This window comes from Molothrus ater, chromosome 5 (genome assembly GCF_012460135.2).
Source record: "Molothrus ater isolate BHLD 08-10-18 breed brown headed cowbird chromosome 5, BPBGC_Mater_1.1, whole genome shotgun sequence".
Lineage (NCBI taxonomy): Eukaryota > Metazoa > Chordata > Aves > Passeriformes > Icteridae > Molothrus > Molothrus ater.
Genome location: NC_050482.2, coordinates 46,872,223 through 46,892,382, shown reverse-complemented (window position 1 = coordinate 46,892,382; position 20,160 = coordinate 46,872,223). Strand labels below are relative to the sequence as shown.

General features: G+C 43.0%; 1 protein-coding gene across 1 annotated transcript in view; it reads right to left on the bottom strand.

Annotated features, from left to right (window-relative positions):
• The window catches only part of UTP20 (UTP20 small subunit processome component), a 63,132-nt gene extending 44,680 nt beyond the window's left edge, over window positions 1-18,452 (bottom strand). Inside the window, 14 exon segments of the mRNA XM_036400484.1 lie at window positions 5,321-5,409; window positions 5,937-6,092; window positions 8,043-8,221; window positions 8,831-8,908; window positions 10,349-10,483; window positions 10,981-11,127; window positions 12,737-12,892; window positions 13,276-13,413; window positions 14,505-14,586; window positions 15,585-15,773; window positions 16,251-16,383; window positions 16,575-16,641; window positions 17,761-17,841; window positions 18,377-18,452. Coding sequence (XP_036256377.1) covers window positions 5,321-5,409; window positions 5,937-6,092; window positions 8,043-8,221; window positions 8,831-8,908; window positions 10,349-10,483; window positions 10,981-11,127; window positions 12,737-12,892; window positions 13,276-13,413; window positions 14,505-14,586; window positions 15,585-15,773; window positions 16,251-16,383; window positions 16,575-16,641; window positions 17,761-17,841; window positions 18,377-18,421 — 1,675 coding nt within the window. The 5' untranslated portion in view covers window positions 18,422-18,452.
• Window positions 18,453-20,160: the final 1,708 nt, after the last annotated feature.

The following is a 20,160-nucleotide window of genomic DNA, read 5'->3' as shown; positions in this document are numbered from 1 at the left end:
GCAGAAAGCAGGGATCTGGAGCTAAGCACTGTGGCAGGAGTCACAGACAGCACTCTGCTCAAAAGGAAGAAATGCTGCTAAATTGATATGAATGCAGCAAAAGCAAAGCAAAAATACACACTGATGCCACCACTACACAGGTGCCTATAAAACTCTGGAACTTTGGCAATGCACTACTGTGTAAGATCTTGAAAGCTGTCCCATGTACCTAAAGACTGAGTGTATATTAATGAATGGCAGGTGGATTTGCTGAATTCTGTCTCCTTTCTAAACCTCTCAGACTCCTTTCGAGATGGAGGGTTTCCCAGAAGCACAAGATAGCCAATGCCCTGCCAGGCAAGAAAGGGCAATTCCTTTCCCATCACACTTCTAAATTAGCAAATAGGTTGCTTTAAAAAAAAAAAAAAAAAAAGAGTAATTCCCCTCCTTCATCTCTTTCCAGGTTAAAGAAATATTGTTCCTAAACCAGGCAAATTAAAGAAAGTTTTTAAAAGATTTAGCTCTCTTACATGCTGCCAATGGAAAAGAAAGGGAAGTGAGCATTCATATCCTATTTATTCCTCTGCAAACATTCCTCTATTCTAAGTTGCGTAATTCCCCAGGTATGTGATTTCCCAGATCCTGCTAACCATTAACCTCCACAAGGAGCTCCTCAAAGAGAGAAGAAACATCAAGTAATGACAGGAGGAAACTTTCTGCATCTATCTGCATAGTGTAAGGACAGTTCCCAAGGTGCAATCTGCATGCCCTTTGGTAGCAGTATGCCCATGCTGGACAAAGATAGCAGCTTCCACCTCACTACAGACACTCCTGTGTGATCAATAAGGGAAGCACTTCCATACTGGCCCTGAAGAGCTGCCAGAGATACCTTGCTGTTGCTCTGACCCAGTTTTCAAGCCCGTTTCCTTGCACTCCACAGCAACCAGAACACCAGAAATACCCAGTTCTGAAACTTGCACTTTGCTTCAGGGCTAAGAGGGCAGGAAGGTCAAATAGAGCACAGGGAGCCTTGCAGCGGCAGTGAAAGACTGGAGTCCTAGTAGAAGGTGAAGGAATTGCAGGAATGATGGAGGTGGAAAGAATGCCAGGGGATGAGAAAAGTATCCAGTTTGGGGGAAGGGTGAAGAAAACCAAGCAAATAAGTGTAATATGGGACAATAGGAGGCATGAGTACAGGACTGAGGATGCATTTACTTTCTTTTCCCTTATCAACAAAGGAAGAAATAGCAATGTGCCTCTGGCATGCACACAGAGCCTGAGCAGTGCTGCTACTACTGCCAGCAAAGATGAGACCCAAGAAAAGAAATTCTAGATACTCCTTTTTTAGGCTAAGTACATTACCAATAAAACAATCACGACAGCATGAAAAACCTGCAAATATGATAAAAGGAAGACCTAAATGCTTGACAAAGCTTCTTTAAAGAAGCAAAAGCAATAGAGCTGATTGGTGGATACATTTAGGAATATTAACAAAGGTATTATAAATGGAAAATGACAGACAGCTCTTACAAACAAAGGAACAATGAATACTCAACCTGGAGCATTCAGAAAGTTGTTTATAGCTTGTCACAAGGTCAAATACTTTCTAGCTCTCTGAGTAACTGCCCTGCTCTATGCAGGCTCAGTTAATTTTTCTTTTCTGGCAAGAGAGGGAAGACAACCAGTAACCATCTCTTCCTGGAGAAAAGATGCAGCATTTAGAATTGGTGGCGCCACTTGGGTCAGAGATGGTGTGGTGGTTCTGGCTGGGATAGAGGCAATTTTCTTCATAGCAGCTAGTATGTAGCTCTGTTTTGGATTTGTGCTGGAAACTGTTGATAACAGAAGGATGTTTCTGTTACCAAAGAATAGCACTCACACAAGGGCTTTCCTGCTCCTTTCCTGCTCCTCACCCCACTCCACCAGTGGGGAGGCTGGAGGTACACAAGGCATTGGGAGGGGTGTTGTCATTTAACTCCAGCCAGCCACCAAACCCCCTACAGCCACTTGCCCACTCCCCCACCAGCAGCATCAGGGAGAGAATCAGAAGGGTAAAAGCCAGAAAACTTGTGGGTTGAGATAAAGCAAAAAAGCCACGCACACAAGCAAACCAGAACAAGAACCTGCTTCCCATGGGCAGGCAGGTGTTCATCCATCTCCAGGAGAGCAGGGCCCCATCACTTGTAGGGGTGACTTGGGAAGACAAATGCCATCACTTCAAACATCCCCTCCCTTCCTCCTCCTTCCCCACAATTTATATACTGAGCATGAAGTGATAAGGTCTGGAATATCCCCCTTTGGTCAGCTGGGGTCACTGTTCTGACTGTGCCTCCTCCCAGCCTGCCATGTACCCTTAGCCTCCTTGGCAGCACGGCACCATGAAAAGCAGAAAAGGCCTTGGCAGCAGCAGTAGGCTCAGTAGTAACAAAAACATCTCTGTATTATCAACCCTGTATTCAGCACAAATCCAGAACACAGCCCCATACCAGCCGCTGTGATGAAAACTAACTCCACCAGTGGAACACAGCTGGGACAGCTGACCCCACTGATCAAAGAGATATCCCCTATCATACAGCACCATGCTCAGCATTTAAAACAGGGGCAAGAAGGCATGGCATTTGTCTTCCCATGTAACTGTTATGAGTGATGGAGCCCCTGCTTTCCTGGGATAGCTGAACACGTGCCTGCCCTTGGGAAGTGGTGAATGAATTTCTTGTTCTGCTTCACTTGCATGCATGGCTTTTGCTTTATCTGTTAAACTATCTGTATCTCAACCCTTGAGTTTTCTCCCCTTTTACCCTTCTGATGCTCTCCCCTCATCCCTGCTGAGTAAGCAAGCAGCTGTGTGAGGCTTAGTTGCTGGCTGAGGTTAAAATACAACACTTCTTTCTGGTACCCAACATGTGGCTTGCAAGGTTAGAAGAAACAGCAGTGTGCCTCTGGCACACAGAGCCTGAGCAGTGCAAGGTTGCAATGTGCAGGCTGAACCCTGATTGAAAGCTGTTATTGCTGTTTAGCTATTAATATTAATTGGCAAGCTTCTGTGCCTGCCATAAGGCTTGCTTGTCTTACTGTATATTAGCAGCCACTGATCATTAGTGACTGCTTTTTGCTTTCACAGCTGTAGTGCTGTACTGCTTAGCATCCTTCTCTGCTGTACCTGGGAACATTTTGGTAACAGCCATGGCAATGCACCCAGGTGGGCAGGTGGCCAGGGCAGTGCTGCTCTTTTTGTCCTGCTGTACCAGCCAGGCTGGAACTCCACTGTGAACTTGAGTCAATCAGATTGTGACCTATGGACGAGTCCAGACAGGAGCAGGATATCCCAGAGCATCTGTGGCTGTGGTTAAGTCCATGACAGAGTAGATACATCTCAAAGCAACTATGGCTTTAGTTATGTCTATGCTGCAGCAGGTGTACCTCTGAAGGAATTGTGACCCAAGGGTAAATCCAGGCTGGAGAAAGTACACCTGAAGCATCTGTAGCTGTGGGTAAGTACATGCTGCAGCAGGTACACTGTGAGTCCTCCCCAGGTATGCATGAGGTCACGCTGGAGCACCTCAAAGTGTGTGGCCACAGACAAGTTCATGACAGGAGGTACATTCCTGAGGGAGAGCAGCTATGGGTAAGGCCACATTTGGAGCAGGTACATCTCTGAAGGCACTGTGGCCCATGGATAAGGCTGCCCTGGAACGGGTGCACCCCAAAACACCTGTGGTGATGGGGAAGCCTACACCACAGCAGGTATACCCCAGGAGAAACTGGGACTTGTATGTAAGACTCCACTTGGAGCAGGTATTCCCCTCACAAGACTGTGGGTAAATTCAAACCCAAGCAGGGGCAAGGAGAAGAGTTCATTGCAATGTTAAGCCCTGTGGCCTGGCCCAAAGGGACTGGGGTGGAGATTATAACAGATACAACTTTAAATTGTTGTAACCCATTTCATTTGTATGTGGTAGGTTTAAGGCACATGTTGGAGGAACTACTATAGCAGGAACCACCCAAGCCAATGGAGGACAAGCTTTACAAGAAGCAGTGTAAGTGCAGCAGTGAATTAACATGAGCTGACTCTGGTGGCAAACAATTCCACACAAGACACCAACTCTCCTGTCCTGAGTGACCACCATAACAGATGGAACCCAGATTTGTGGATAAAATGAACTCAGCAGATAATTCTGTGAACATTTTACAGGGGTGGTCCACAGACTAAGGGAATGATATATCAAAGGATGGGAGGGGAAGAGGTGGATAATGAGGCTGCATTGGATAGTGTGGTACCTGAGTATGACATAAATGGTATTGAATAACAGGCAGGGAATGTGCTGGTTTTGGCTGGGATAGAGCTGAGTTTCTGCATAGCAGCTGGTATGAGGCTCTGGCTTGGATCTGTGCTGAAAATAGTGTTGACAACACAGGAATGTTTTTGTTATCAGTGTGCAGCACTCACAAAGCATCAAGGCCTTTTCTGCTTTTCCCACCAGCCCACTAGGAGCTGGGAAGGAACAAATCCAGGACAGCTGACCCCAACTGACCAAAGGGGTATTTCAAACCATATGGTCATGCTCAGCAGATAAAGTGGGAATGTTCAGAGTGATGGTGTTTGTCTTCCCAAGTCACTATTATGCATGGCATAATGCCGCTTTCCTGGAAGTTTCTTGCCCACCCATGGGAAGTGGTAAATGAATTCCTTGTTTTGCTTTGCTTCTGTGTGCAGCTTTTGCTTTACCTATTAAGCTGCCTTCATCTCAGTCCACAAACTTTCCCACTTTTACTACTCTGATTCTCTGCCCCATCCCACTGGGCAAGTATGAGCAGGTGAGCAGCTGGGTGGGGCTTAGTTGCCAGCTGGGGTTAAACCACAAGGGTCTTCTTTGGCACCCAACACAAAGCTCAAAGGGTTTGAGACAATGATATTTAATTGGAGTTTATAGCTGTCATTGATGAGTAGCTATTCACTGACAGATGCTAACGTCCTAAACTTTGCACTATAGGTTTGAATTGGAGCTTATGAGTCAGTCTCTCCTTTTCAGCCTGGATTTGATTTAGACAGATTTCCTTCCTCTTTTTTTTTCCTCACTTTCTTCTTTTTCTTCCCAATCACCTCTGTCTTCCACTATGCAGGACATCTGTCACCCCATCATTATTATGAACAGCAAATGTTCCTCCATTTTCCTGGAGGCAGTTTCCTCCCAAGTTTTGCTCTTCTAGTTTAAGTCAAGCTGGTAATTTTGGATACAATGCTACCACTATTCATTTTCATGCTTTGTACGATCAGAAAAACTGCTTTTATTTTTTTATATATCAACAAAAAGCAAATAAACAGGAAGTAACTGTAACTGACCTTTGCAGAGGCTTCCTTTGTCAATGGCTGTGAAGAGAGAGTCTATAAAATTCGTCACATGAGGCAGAATGTGGTCTTTGTTCATTGGTCTGTTGAAAATAAATGGGAAGACTTTTATTTCTGTTACACTCACACCTACATATAAAATTTTCTATCCTGTTTATCTCTATCAAATTACAGGTAGCTCATTCCAAGTTTGAAACCAGCAGCAAAATGTTTTTGCTATTTCTGACTCACAATTTAAGTTGTAGCACTCACTGCATCTTCTTTCTAACTAGTCCTTCAATAATTACTGAAAAAATACTGTTGAGAGAGGATAGTGCTTAAAACACACAAACTGAAATGTGTCAAGAACATCTCAGTACACTAAAGCACCATATTTAGTGAGTAGGCAATCAAGAAGCTGATATTCTATTCCAGTCTTTACTGTTGACTCATGGTATTTCCATACAGCACTTGTTTTTGTCTTCTAACCCCAGTTTCCTGAGCCTAGCACTAGCACTTATTGTCCTTTCCTTAGTAAAGTGATTTCTTACAGAAAGAGAGCAAATAGGCAGTAAGAAAGTAGACAGTACTACAGAAATACATGACAACAGTACCTTAGAATATCCCTTACCTAATATGTGGTAGTACAACCAAGGCAACCCAAGACTGTGAAAGGTCAGTGATGTCTTCCTCCTTCGGTAAATGCATTAAAGACAGTACATGATCCAACACTGATACTCCTGTGTTTTCTCCTTGTCTTTTACTTGTTTGTTGCCTTGTATTAGAGCTAAAAATAAACCCAAAATTTTTAATAATTCACCACTGTATATCAGAGATTTTTTTTTACTCCTATGATATTCAAAATTATGTTGTCTACTTCTAGCAAAAAGGACTTGCATAACACAGATTTTTTTCTTCTTAGTACCTTCTACTGCACAAAACATCATCTAGTCATGCTGAAGAGCATAAAACATGGCCCACAAGAAATATCAGCTCTTTATTTCAAGGTCAAATAATATTTCTAGAAAGACACTGGTTCTCAGTTGGACACCCTCACAACTGGGACATATGGACTCTAGAAACACCTGAGAGTCATCTCTATAACTGTTGTTAATATACCATGATAACATTGACACAGATGGATGACAGAAAACGAACAGTGAGGTAAAAGTTTTGGGACTTAAGTGGAATCACAAGGTGAGCCCAAACCAACAAGCCTATTGGCAGGCAGAAAGGGCTGACACCATAGTGGAACATATGAACTGGAGTCCTTCACACTCATGCACAGCAGTCCTTCCATTCCACCCAGTGCTTGCAAGATCACAGTCAGAAGGCTGCATAGGCTTCACTCGTCAAGAAATACAGAAGCTCATAAAAAGCCAACAATAAGAATTATTAGAAGCTTAAGAAAATACATTTATGAAATAAACCTCAAGGAATTAGGATTGTTGGTCCAGAGAAAGATCTTAGACATGTTTGATGATGAAAGCCTGCTATTTGTAAAAGCTTGATGCAAAGAGTAAGAAATATTCTGCTCTTTATGTTTCCAGCAGATAAGATAAGCAGCAAGGGATTTAAACTGCTGTAAAGAAGGTTTAAGTTATACACTGAGGACTGGGGGAAAAACCCCTAACAACCCAAGAAAAAAAAAAACAAAAGCCAAAAAGCCCAAATAAATAAAACACAACCTGTGTAAGTGTAAAGATACCAAAGTACTGGCCCAGACTGCCAGAGGCAGCTCAGAAATCTCCAGAATTGGAGTATTTAAAAACTAGGTAGGAGACAGGGTATGCAACTCTTGAGATGTCTCTGGACCGTAATTTACACCACTGACATTGCAAGAGCACAAAAAGCCAGTCCAAGCAGGACCAAGGTCCTTGCAGCTCTGTACTCCAAACCACTGAAAAAACAGAGATCCAGAAACAAAGAAAACAAGGGAAGAAAACCAAATTTAATCATTTTGACTCAGCCTTCTGTTCCCGAAACCTCAGTGCTTCCACTACTATTAAATAAAAAGAGAAAAAAACCACACAGAGTAGATTGCTTAAAGGAAAAACCAGACCTTACATAAAAGGCAATACAAAGTCAAAAGTTTTGAATTAGCTGAGTTAGAATTACTAGAAAAATCACTATCATTAGATTAGCAATGGTCATTCTGTGCTTCAGTGGTTACCCCTAATTTTCTAAAGAGGCTCCAGGGAAAGCAACCACTTCATTGCAACCAAGCTAGGTTTGCAACTAAAAGCAGTCAAGCTGTGCCAGCACAGTGCTGCTTCTGGATTAATTACATGTCCTTTGATATCCAGCTGGGCTCTATGGCAAGACTATTGTACTGCTGCCAAGAAAGCTCCTGGACAAGACATATGCATACAGGGAAAAAAGCTGGGGCACAGGCAGGAGGTTAGCAATGATGAGAAGCTGAATTGCTGCACTCACTACAAAGGTTAACTGCCAAGGGATGCAGTTTGCATCCTGGTGTAACAGATCCCCATCATATATGCACCACAACTCTGTTTGTATCAGTGACCACCTTTCCAAAGCAGCATCTCTTCTCATATGATTTCAAAAAGTCAAGTGATGTCATACTATATCACTTGGTTTGCAAATCTGCCAGCAATGCTGCCATTTTATGCAACTCCAGCAAATACTGGAGGGCAACTTTTATGTGCTCTGCACTGCCCTCAGGCCTAGAGCCACACAGACACATCTAGTGTCTGCTGAACTTGACAAGTCTCACCTGACAGATGCCTCACTGAAAACAAGAGGATACTTTTCAAATGCCATTGAACCAATTGTAGGAGGCTCTGCTTTCACCAAAATGAGTTTAGCCAGAATCGCCACGGCCTCATCCTTTGTGATGGCATCTGTGCCAGAGAAGCAATGTCCAATGTATTCTAGAAAGCATGGGAGAAAATGCTGAAGAGACAAAAAAAAAAAAGTCAAAGCTTGGAAAGTCTTTTAATCATCATCAAATCCACAAAAAAACCCTTGACACAAACCACAGGGAAATCCAAATGCTCACAAATAAGCCAGCAAAGCATTGGACTTATCAGTTCTGGTGCCCCTAGACACCAGCAGGGACTGTAATTTAATGCAAAAACTCATTTTGCACCAAATCCAGTCTTATCAGGACACTCCAGATCCTTGACTTGGCTTTCACCTCCCATTTCATTTAATTAATTTGATTCCTCCCAGATCACCACTTATACAGCTTATTTTTCATTTCCACTTAATTTCTTCAGAACTCATTCTCTTCCTCCCACCCATATCACACTCACCCTCTTAACAAGCTTCTTTTTGTGAACAGGTTTCTATCACCTTCTCCAATTCTGAGAACCCTTAACAACTTGAACACAATAGCACAAGTAACCTCTTTCCTTCTTATCAGATCATAACAGAAGTTTAAATAAACATCATGTCAATACACAACAATCCTTCAGCATTCAAGGCAGGTAAGTATACTGTGGAATCTCCAGTTCCCTTTAGCAACAAAAATAAACATAATGCACAATCACTTCCACCTACCCTCTCAAATTGCTTCATTGTGAACATTGCTTCAGAGAAGTCCAAAAGAAAATGCCATTCAAATCTACTTGCAAATACCTGAAAGATGCAAGTGAAAGGTTGCAGAAAGAGAGACATTTCATAGTGAGCTCTTCACTACCCATGGGACATGTTTTTTGGTATACAAATCAAGCATTCTTTGAACTCTTGAGATACTCTGCCTGGCCCTCTTGCTAATTCCAGCACACAGAGTAGGTTTGTTTCCAAGAGACAATTTAGGTACAGAAATGTACAGTCCTTTTTAACAAACCCTACTGACACAACCCTTTTTGACAAACACTACTCAATCCTACTGTCTCTGTGCAAAGCCAACTGAGCTATCTCTTCAGTGTGATATGGAAAACAGAAGTTGAAAGTTCTAGAACTGCAGCACAGACACACTAAGTGTTAGGAAAAAGCTTAGGCCCAAAACATATTTCAACTAGGCATTTTTTCATAGCAGGTTGCAGAAAGCTTACTACCTCATGGGCAGAGCAAACCTCTGTGCTTTTGAATGATCCAAAATAGGAACAGTCCTTTGAGATACCCAGGATCAGTACTCCTCAATGCCAACATAAAAGACACAGACTCTCTTTCCCAGACCCTTCAGAACACAAGGACAGCTTTAAGCCTCCTTCCAGTTTAACAGAAGCCCACACAAATATCCTCAAATGTTTGACGAAGTCTGCTGAGCAAAACTGGCCTCATGCCACAGGCAAAACCAATCTTACTTCAGCACAAGTCAACACTGAAGAGCAGATGAAATTTGATCTTCTTTAAACAATTGCAAGTCTTGCTTTCCCATTGTAAATCGCGTGGCATTTTTATTTGAAATATTTTTTCACACACACTAAAAACTATGGTCCACACTGTTAATTGCAAAAATATAATTTACTGTAACGTGAAAACTAAAGAATCAGACTCCATAGTATAATCTCCTGTTGATCTTTGCAACACCAGCATTTGATAGGAATGTATGCAGATAATAATGTCAATGCTCCAGGAGCAAAGGTAGTACTGAAATATGCTTATCCCTGTACTTTCTAAATCAAAACTGCACTTGTGTGAACCTTGTCCACAAGGCTAAGGCATGCTCATTAAATGCTTGGAAACTTAATTTTTTTTTCCGCTAAGTTTGACTCAATGATCTGCTTTATCAGACGATTATCATTTATCATCACAGGCAGGATGCATTCCTTCACTGTTGTCCTTCCTTTCTCTACAGAGGCTGTAGGTGTTTGAATTAGAGCCTGGATTTCATTGCAATGATGTCTGCCATGGTGGCACTGCTATACTGACAGACTGTGCAAGACTGTCAGGTAATCCCAACACCTCATCAGACTTCATTTAAGGCATTGGGCAGGTTCTTCATTATCTGTGCAAAAGACTGAAGGGAACCTTACAGCATATTTCCTAGCCTGAAATAGAATGTCCAGAAATCACCCTGCTCTAGGGAATTTGAAGACCGGGATTTCTGGTATAAGCAGCAATCCTTGTTACCTTCTGGATAGCTTCCTTGGTCAAAGAATCTGGCAACAAAACATTTTCTGCCAGCAAGAACGCAGAAATGGCATTCAGCAGCATCTTGCAGCAAGATGATGAGAGATATGGTGTCTGTAACATTTTCATTAAAACCTGAAATGAAAAGAGAGAACTCATATTTGTCCATGAAGATAATGATTATCTGGTCTGAATGGCCTGGACAGTCCCCTGGATCAGGAGGGCACAGATTTCTAAGCTTCAGCCCACAGAAACAAATCCTACTAGCCCCACTGAAGTCCAAAAGCCCTAAATCTAACCTAATGGGGTCAAATGTATGTGAATCTGGCAGAACTGCCCTATACCAGTGATATGGGGGGATCTCCTCCACAGTGGCAGGAACAGACTCTAGAAGCAGTAGCTCATTTTCCCCGCTGCTCATTTAAAGCTGGGCTACACTAGCATTACCATACAGAGGTAAAATCTCACAGGATCAGAGAGGTAGCAATACTCAAAATATATGTATGTCTCCATTCACTCAAATCCCAAGCCCAGACATGCATCAGAAATGTGTAAAAATGCTTCAGCTGACCACACCTCTTCCATATCCAAACAATACCTCTCTGACACATATAAGTGCCAGTCTGACCCACCTGACAGACATCTTCAGGCAGTGAGATTTTAGATCCATTTGCATGTTCCACTAAGATCAGATAAGCTTGCAGAATCCTTTCCATCTGCTCTGAAGCCACAGAGCTGTTGACCTTCGTTATTTTCTTCTGCAAATCTAGGAGTGACTCCTGTTTAAATAAAATAGGGAACTTAAATGCTTCAGATAAATGAGCAGACTCTCTTTCAGTTACTGCTATTTGAAGGACATTCAGAAGAATCAGTATCTCAGCTACCCAACAAACTATTGTTGGCTCCTTCATACATATTCCACAAATTAAACTGTGCAGAAACACTGTGAAATTTCCCTTAGGTAAAAACACATCCCAGACTCCTTGGACAGAAACACAAGGAACTCCTAAAATAAGGGTCCCCAGAAAGGCTGACACTTGACATACAAAGGAGGAAAGAGAAATATTGGGTTCAACACCAACAATGGGTTGGAAGCACCCAGCTTTCACTGGAATTATCAGAATTTAGGTACTTTTACACTTTATGCATCATTTTGCTAATGTGGATGCTGAGAGATTACTTATATAATTTACATTCTACATTAGTCTCTTTCTGTCCAGAGAGACAGAAGAAATAAACTTCTACCCTTGATCCAACAAATTGAACTCAATTTAGACAGCAATCACAGACTACATGAATACTTCCCTCTGAGCAAGATATCCCCTGTGCATCCATCAGTTTCCAAGGTAAAAGAAAAAGCCTCATTAAAAATAAAAGGAAATATGTCACAAATTTCCAAGATTTCGTAACGACTGCAGATGATGAGTCAAAGATACAAAGGGTTTGTATCCTCAGAGATACAAAACATTCAGTGATAAACAAATCTGTAGCTAATGACAGTCAGGTAAAAACTGCTTATCATATTGGGTGAGACCAGAGAAACAGAATGGGATTTTCTAGGAAACTGGCTAATCACAGGAAAGCAGTCTCAAGAAGGAACCAATAGGAATTATTTACCCATGCTGGAAGGACTACCTTAAAAAAGCTCATGGGAACCATTTCCTGCAGTTTCCCATTTTATCCCTCTCAGGAGCACAACTGACACCGTCTGTTGTCAGTTGCAAGAGGCTTCAATCCCCCTACCACATGTTTGCAAACTTTTAAATATTGGCCAGGTAAGCAAAACATACTGCCAGGCTGTGTCATTGCTGATTATTCTACATCACCCTGATCCAACACAGCACAGCCCACCCCACTCAGCTGTGCTCCTTCAAACCAGAGTGTAACCCCCAAGCAGCAACACAGGAACACCCAGACTGAAAACATTCTGATTTTCACTACTTGGCTCAAACTTGGATTTTCAGGTTTAACCTAACTCTTTGCCTTAAAAAGATGTGAAGGGCAAAAAGCTTCCCTTTTACTGTCATAAAGTGGTTTTGAACCACCAATAGTTCAGCAACATAAAACAAGCACTACATTCCAACAAGGGTTCTGCAGTGCATGCAAAGGCAGACTGTACAAACCATCATTGCCCAGCCACAGCACTGAGTTCCAAGTCTCACCTGCAGTAGCTCCCTTCTCACTCACTAAACAGCCACCAGGGTAACTCTGAGCTTAGAAAAGAAGGGTGGAATTTTTCCCATGACTCTGTATTTTGTGTTTCCAAAGCAGATAAAAACCCATTTCTGGTCCAGTAAAACACAAACACTTTCCTCAATAAGTGCAGAATTTTTTCTCTGTCACTCATGAATAAAAAAATAACAGTAAGAAGAAAAACAATTAGTGTACCTCCAGGCACTTGAAGACAATGTCAAAATGCTCCTTGTGGATATGCACTGCAGCTGATTTGATCATTTGCTTGAAGGCTTCTCCAACAGCTACCCATGGTAGCTCAATTTCTTCTTCAGTCATAGGCCCCAGCTTCATCAGAATTAACTTCATAGCCTGAACAGGAAAAGAGTATATAGTGTTCTTACACTTAGAAAATAAATCCAGCAATCCTAAAACCAATTAGTGCAAGGTATTGCTAAAATATTCCAGTGATCTCAATTCTTTCTAGAATTGAGAAAAAAATAGGCTATCACCTAAAATCTGAAATATCAGCAAGAAGTGTGATTTCAGCATACAGGAATACTGAAAAGGAACTACTTAAAACAACCTTCCTGTCTCCAAAAATATTCTTAGAAGGCTTTCAGATCCTACCATGTAATTACCAACATGCTTATCACCAAGGAGCCACTGAGGTGAAGGAGAAAACACTCCTGGTTTCAGTGAGCACCGCCTAAGGCCAGTTACAGTAACAGTTAAAGCAGCAATCTTGTCTTTACCGTCTCTGCACAGGAGTGGAACATGTTCCGAACACCCTTGCACATCTCAAACAGCAGCTGTCCTACACCTTCCACCTTTTCAGGGTGCTCTCCCAGGTCACGGAGCATTAAATTGAAGAGGTCATTTTTATCAGAAACCTACAAAACATAAGGAGAAAAAACTGTTATCCGCTATTCAGAGCTGCCAGACGGACAGAGACAATCAAAAGGCTCTACAGCACCATGCTCTCCTAGTTCTGCCTTCCTACAACAGTTCAAACTCATTATTTCTGTGACCACACAAGGAAATTCAAAGAAATTTGATCAGCTATTCAGTCACTACAGCTCCCACAACCCCAGAATGTACACAGGCCTGCTGAGGTCACTGCAGCTGAAATATATGGGTTTCATTCTTCTCATGCACATTTAAACACGTGCATAAATGCACTGTTAAACTGGTCACAACTGAAACAAAAAAGTCCCTGTCCTGATGAGACAGAGACATGAATCAGCTGAACACAGAACCCAGTTGTCCAAAACTATAACCACACTTGAGAATACTGCAGGGACCTCTGGTCCAATATTGTAAACACCTCAGTTTCCGATCATTTGACTAAAGTTCAGAAATTTCCAAAAACAACCAAGCAAATGAACATGCTTTATTAAGGTCTCTCAACTTAGGACAAAAATGAGGATACTCAAACTTGCTAGCCAGTCTAAGGAATCCTGGCTTTTGTACATTTTGACTAAAGAAAACCCAAATACTAACACTCCCTTTTCCTTACTCCATGAAAGGCTGCTGCCTGATCTTGGCTGATCTGCCCGGGAATGTTACATACAGTGATCTTCAGGAGTGGAAAAATGTCACAAGAATTTCAGTTCTACAAAGGCCTTTAAGTATTGGTGAAAAAGACAGTAAAAAAATGTGCACATACAAATTCAAGCCTCCCTTCTGCAGGATAACCTTACTATTTCTAGTCATTTTACATAAACCAACCACAGGCATTTAGTTTAATGTCTCTAAACAGAGAGTGCTAAGGCCTCTATTTGCCACTACTGACATAGAACACATGACATCCTCAGTATGACAAAAAAAAACCAAAACAAAAAACCAAAATGACAACTCAGGACACACTGTATGCCAGTTCAGGCTTTGATAACCCTTCTCTGGAGAAAACCTAATATTGCACATTGAATCCAAAAACCACCTCAAAATGAAGATAGCATCAAAGTACAAACATCCGACTTACCTTTCTCATTAGAAAGACAAAACTTTCAGCAGCAAAGTTTCTGATGTGGAGTTTGTGGTGAGCCAGCAGGGTGCTGTACAGGCTACAAAGACACAAAATAAACCATTGTCTTAGGGGCAATGCAAGAATTGCCATCAGCTGGTTAAAAAATTGTTTCCAGTTTACATTGCCACTTTTTACAAACACTAAGAACCTGTGCCTCTAGAGAGGGCCAATACCTTCCCTCATCTATATTCCTTTCCACTCTCCCTGCATAAAGAACAGGAGTTTTGCAAAGAAGGTCAAATGACAGTGCCAAGCAAATTAAGCCACAATCAGAAATAGCTTTCAAATCTGCAGATCTACACAGATTCAACTGCAGCATCAAGATTTTCAAGATATATGTTTAGCAGCAATAAGTGAGACGAAAGTTGATTTATATGCCAGATTTGTATTCCAGTTGAGCCAACAGGCTCTCCTGTACACTTAAAAATTTTGAAAGATTCAGTTTGCAAGGCTGACAAATATTTGCAGTTTTCTGGTATCAGTAACAGTGGCAGATGGCTCATCACAGGTTCACTGCAGAGGGAGTGGTGCCTCAGATTCTCTCAAATTGAGCAGATCATTTTTCAATATGTTCGACAGCTTAGCCTGGGCTGGGGAGGAAATTTGTAACCAGTTTTTTGCTCCATCTGTTCCAAACTGAAATTAGGAGGAAAAAACATGGAACCACTGTCTATGTCAAAATTAAGAGCCCAGCTACATCAGCAATTTCAAACTGAACAAGTGGTCACACTGGGTCAGGCCACATGCTCAGTCAGTCTACAGCACCTGCCAAAAGCAGATACCTAGGAAAGGTTTAAAAACACAGTAAGCACATAAAAAATCAGCCTTCAAGCACCTGTAGCTCAGGAACTTCCCAAGCCCAGAAGTCCCTGCATTTGGTAACTCCCTGGAGCTTGGCCAGTTCCTCTCTGAAAAAAGCTGAGAAGGCATGCTAAAAAATACACTGAAGCATTAAACCATGTATTCATGTGGCATTTACACTTCTACAGCATCTAGTAACTGCTGATCAAGACAGACATTAAATAAGGTTTTTACCTGTATATATTGTCTATGTCTTTCACCATCAATCTCCACAAATACTTGTAGAGATAGGAAAGAGAGGTAAAAGCCCATTCTAGCAGCTCTGTATCCTGTGTATCCAATAACTTGGTGATGGCCAGGAAGAAGTCAGGAAAGTGAGGATAGAAGTCAGCCTGAAGATCTCGAGCCAGCTGCACCACTAGACTGTGTTTCAGAAAATACACCAGTGTTAGTGCATTTCAAAAACAAACTAATCAAAACCTAGTCAAACATTGCATAATCCAGCACAGTCTCCTTGGAAAGAAAGGCAACATCACTTTTATGTGCCACTTTTAAAAAAATATCACCTATTAGGCAGTTGCGGATAGCAAGAATCTTAAGATTTTCAAAAAATCAAGCAGACAACAGTAAACAAGAAAACGAATTATTAATGTCAAGCAAAGCACATTAATATAATGTCTGACATTCAGTAACACTCCAGCTAATTTGTTTGCCTTGTCACAACTGTGTTTTTTGAAGACTTAGAACTGTAAAGCTCTACCAGGGAAATATGACCACTTTGGGCATCTCATTGCTTATTTTCCTCAAGCACAATAAAGATAAAGAACATTTACAACAGGAACCATGCTTACTTGTAATACCATCAAGGGTTATGACTATTTCTTGTGACCATATACTTACTTTAATAGGGGCTGGTAAGCAAGACTGCCTTCGACTTGCAGATGTGTCTTCAAGCTCTGCACAACAGCACTTTGGTAATAAACCAGCTGGTTGAAGGACTGGCATTTGTTGGCCACTTCATTATAGAATTGCACTGTTCAAACAACAAAAGAGAAGCCCTGAAAACTTGTCCAATCCCTGGTAAGCATGTAGGGTGTTAAAGAATAACAGTGCTCCAGAGCCCAGTCCAAAAACCAGTCAATAATCTCCCACTGGGCTCTGGATGAAGAAAACCATATTTTAGCAGTCTAAGGGAAGCAGGAAACAGGAATATAAATGACATACCAAAATGGCGAGTGAGGTTCAGCTCCTTCCATTTCCGCAGTCCTTCGAAAAAGTAGGTTTCAACCTCCTGCCAAAACAAAGATGAAGAATAGCTACCAACCCTACTGAACGTGTCCTGTAAAGATGAGAGGTTCAAATGAAGACAACTATCAAGTGCCTTAAACATTTAAAGAATATTCTAAGAAATCTTAATTACTCATTTCAACAGGCACTATGGAGTTTCCCTGAAAATAAGCCTTTCTTTCAATATTCAAAACACATTTGAAAATATTTTCTGATGACAGGACTTGTTTACATAACTGCTTTTTATACCTCCATTGATTGACCTTGATAATCTAAGACGCTGAGCCATAGTTCACCCAGCACAATGCCTTGGGATTTTCTTTTGGCATCCTCTCAGCTATTGAGTGGGAAGTTCAGAACAATCCAGAAGGCCAGGTGGCAATAACTCGCAAAGTGCTATAATCATAATGATGTTTTATATATTTATATAACACATAGAAATGATCCTTATGATCCATAAAGACACATGTTGCTACTTTATACACATGTTGCCAGTACGTGGGTGTCCATAGGTAACAAGTGATAGGACAAGAGGAAACAGCCTGAAGTTGTGCTAGAGGAGGTTTAGACTGGATATTGGGGAACATTTCTTCACTGAAAGGGTGGTCAGGCATTAGAACAGGACACCTAGAGAAGTGGTTGAACAATCATCCACAGAAATATTTAAAAGATGTGCAGCTGTAGTACTTAGGGACATGGCTTAATGATGAACTTGACAGTGTTAGGTTAACAGTCAGACTCAATAATCTTAGAGGTCTTTTTCAGCTTATGATTTTCAAACTTCAGATTCTATTGCAACTACTCAGCTACTCAGCACATGCAAGTCTTCCAAGTCTGGTCCTAGGATAGCTAAATGAAACAGCAGCATCCTTCATATTCAGAAACAGGTCCACCAGCCACATGGAAGACATCAGGGTGGTACTGACAAAGTCCTCAATGGCAATACTGCAGACCAGGTAAAAAAGTAAAAGGGAACAAAGCATGAAACGAGGCTCCAGAAAAAGCAGTTCTTGCAGGAGCTTCTTTCTATTTTCCTCCTAAATAAATTTCTTAAGTGACTCTTTCACGGAGTATGTCTATTTGTGATGTTATTTCAGAAAATAATCACAATTGCTGCTCTCACCTCAGCATAGCTCCCAGTTCTGTCAATCCGATGAATAATATCAATATTAATGTTGCTTAGGCGCTCCGAAAAGGTAAGAAACTGCAAAAAAAAAGACACATTTCTTGCTCAATTCTGAGCACAGCCCTTCCAAATCTCTCAACAGCATACACACACTGCGAACAGAAATCCCACTCCTAAAGACGGGCTGCCGGATAATACTCCTCAATATCAGCCCAACAGGAAGATGAAGGCAAAAGACCCAGGAGCAAGACTGACCCTCCACCCCGCAACCTGCACACAGAGGCTCACAGCCCACGCGTCTGCACAACACGATGACAGAGATGCAGAGAAATCGACCCAGATTTCAGCAAACTGCCCCGCTCTCAGGCTTCCTGAAACAACGCTGGTTAATGTCACTGAATTATTTCCTACGCTAGGGCGGCGGTGAGCCTGCTGCCTGTCAGGCACGGTGACCCGGCGGCCGGAGCTGCCGGCTACGGGGCAGCAGCCGCTCTCGGCCCCGGGGACCCTCGCAGCGCTGAGCAGAGCCCGCCACGCCGCCGACCCTCACGCCTCCTGCCGCGGTGCCGCTTCGGCAGCCGGGCACGACCACTGAACTAACACCGGCGCTCACCCGGTGCGTGTTGCCCGACTTGTGGGCCGTGGGCTTGCTCTTCATGGTGGCGGTGGCGGCGGCGGCGGCGGAGCCCCACAGCGGGTCCCACACGTGCGGCCCTAGGCGCCAGGCGCCGCCATGCCGGCACGGGCTGCCGGGAGCAGGGGCGGGACCGCCGGCGGAAGGGGCGGGCGATGCCAAACGAGAGCTGTGCCCGGAGCCGGGGGAGGTCCTGTCCCCGGCTCACCTTGGCTCCGAGTGGGTCTTCCCCAGCGCCGTGGGCAGAGCAGGCCAGCCCCGCCGCTGTGGTGTAGGGCGGCGGGCTGAGGCACCTCGGTACCTGGGGGAGGCCACAGCGGTGCCCAGGGAAGAGAAGTTTGTGCTATGGCGAAAGATGATGGGGCGGAATGCAGCCCACAGCACAGCCCTGATGGCTCGTCCCGGAACGGCCGCTGCCCAGCTCCCTGATCTCAGTAGTGATTTTTGTCCGGACCTCAACAATTTAAACAAAAATGTTCATCGCAGATAAAGTGCATGCAAACCAAGTTCTCTTACAAGAGCAAATGGTTATGGACTGGTCGTCCCTTGCAATACCACGGTTTATGGGAGCTTCTGCCTGCGGCTGCAGTTGCAGGAGGGGAAGGACGTGTCAGTGAGGTGGGAGATGAAGTTAAAGTGGGAAGGAGCTTTGGTGCGGGCAGGTGTAGTAAGGACAGCTCAGAACCACGCCATCGTTCGAGGTTGCGTCTTGCCCAGCTTGAGAATTTGTCCCTGCCGATGCTGCCTGTCCTGCCTGCTGCAGGCAGCTCAAGGCACTGTCAGAAGCCAGGCTCCAGGCTGTTCAGACCAGGCCCCTGTCAGAAACCAGGCTTGCAGGCTGTCCTGATGGAAAGACACACAGGTGGATTTGAGCACGGCTGAAGTTCACGATTAGGAGCACGTAGGGACCCACAGCTTCGAACAGACCCAGCAGGTTAAACAGTGCCAGGTGCATCCAGAAAGGCTGCCCACAGGCAGGCAGTAAGGCATTAGCATGATAGTCATCTGGATAGGTAGGGGAACGTGCTTGTTTCAGCACCTGTGGAGTCAGAGCTACTGAGGCAGCTTTAAACCTTTTTCTTCTGCTGTAGGAATAGAAAGGACTTCTGGCGTTTGCATTAGGTGGGAAGAGAATGCCTAATTAGGCATTTAAGTTTGAAAAGGCTGGCTTAAGTGATTTCAAGGCCAAATATCTCCATAGAAAGTGCAGCCAAAAGCATGTTGAGAGGTCTGGATCCACAAGACCTTAGGAACCAATATGCAACTGTTTAAGAGCACAAACAACCCTCCAGAAGTGGTTAGTAAATTCACTTACTATGTCTCCTACCTATTGTATACTTGTGAAAAAAGTCATCTTTTTTCCATTATGAATAGCATCTATTCATAGAGCTGTAGAACTTTTTGGGATGCATGCACTACAAAATCATCCAAGGAAATGAGCCAAATCTAACATTCATGTAAAGTAATGGGGAGAAGAGCTCAGGTGTGCTCTGGCTTGCAGAAGTCATCATCAGCAAAAATAAAAGACATTAGAGGAAGTTTTTAAAAGGCGAAAAATGCTCTTTTTGTGTTTGTAAACTAGCAATTTCTTAGAAGATTGAGACAAGGTAAACCTGCAGCTGCTGATGTTCCTGAGAGTTTCTGGTTGCAAGATACTCACGGCCTGCGTGTCAGCCAGCACTGAATACCACACTTGGAGGTACACCTGAGTGAGCCTCAGGCTTATAGCCCAGGTATCAATACCAGTATGGCCAGGACAGTAG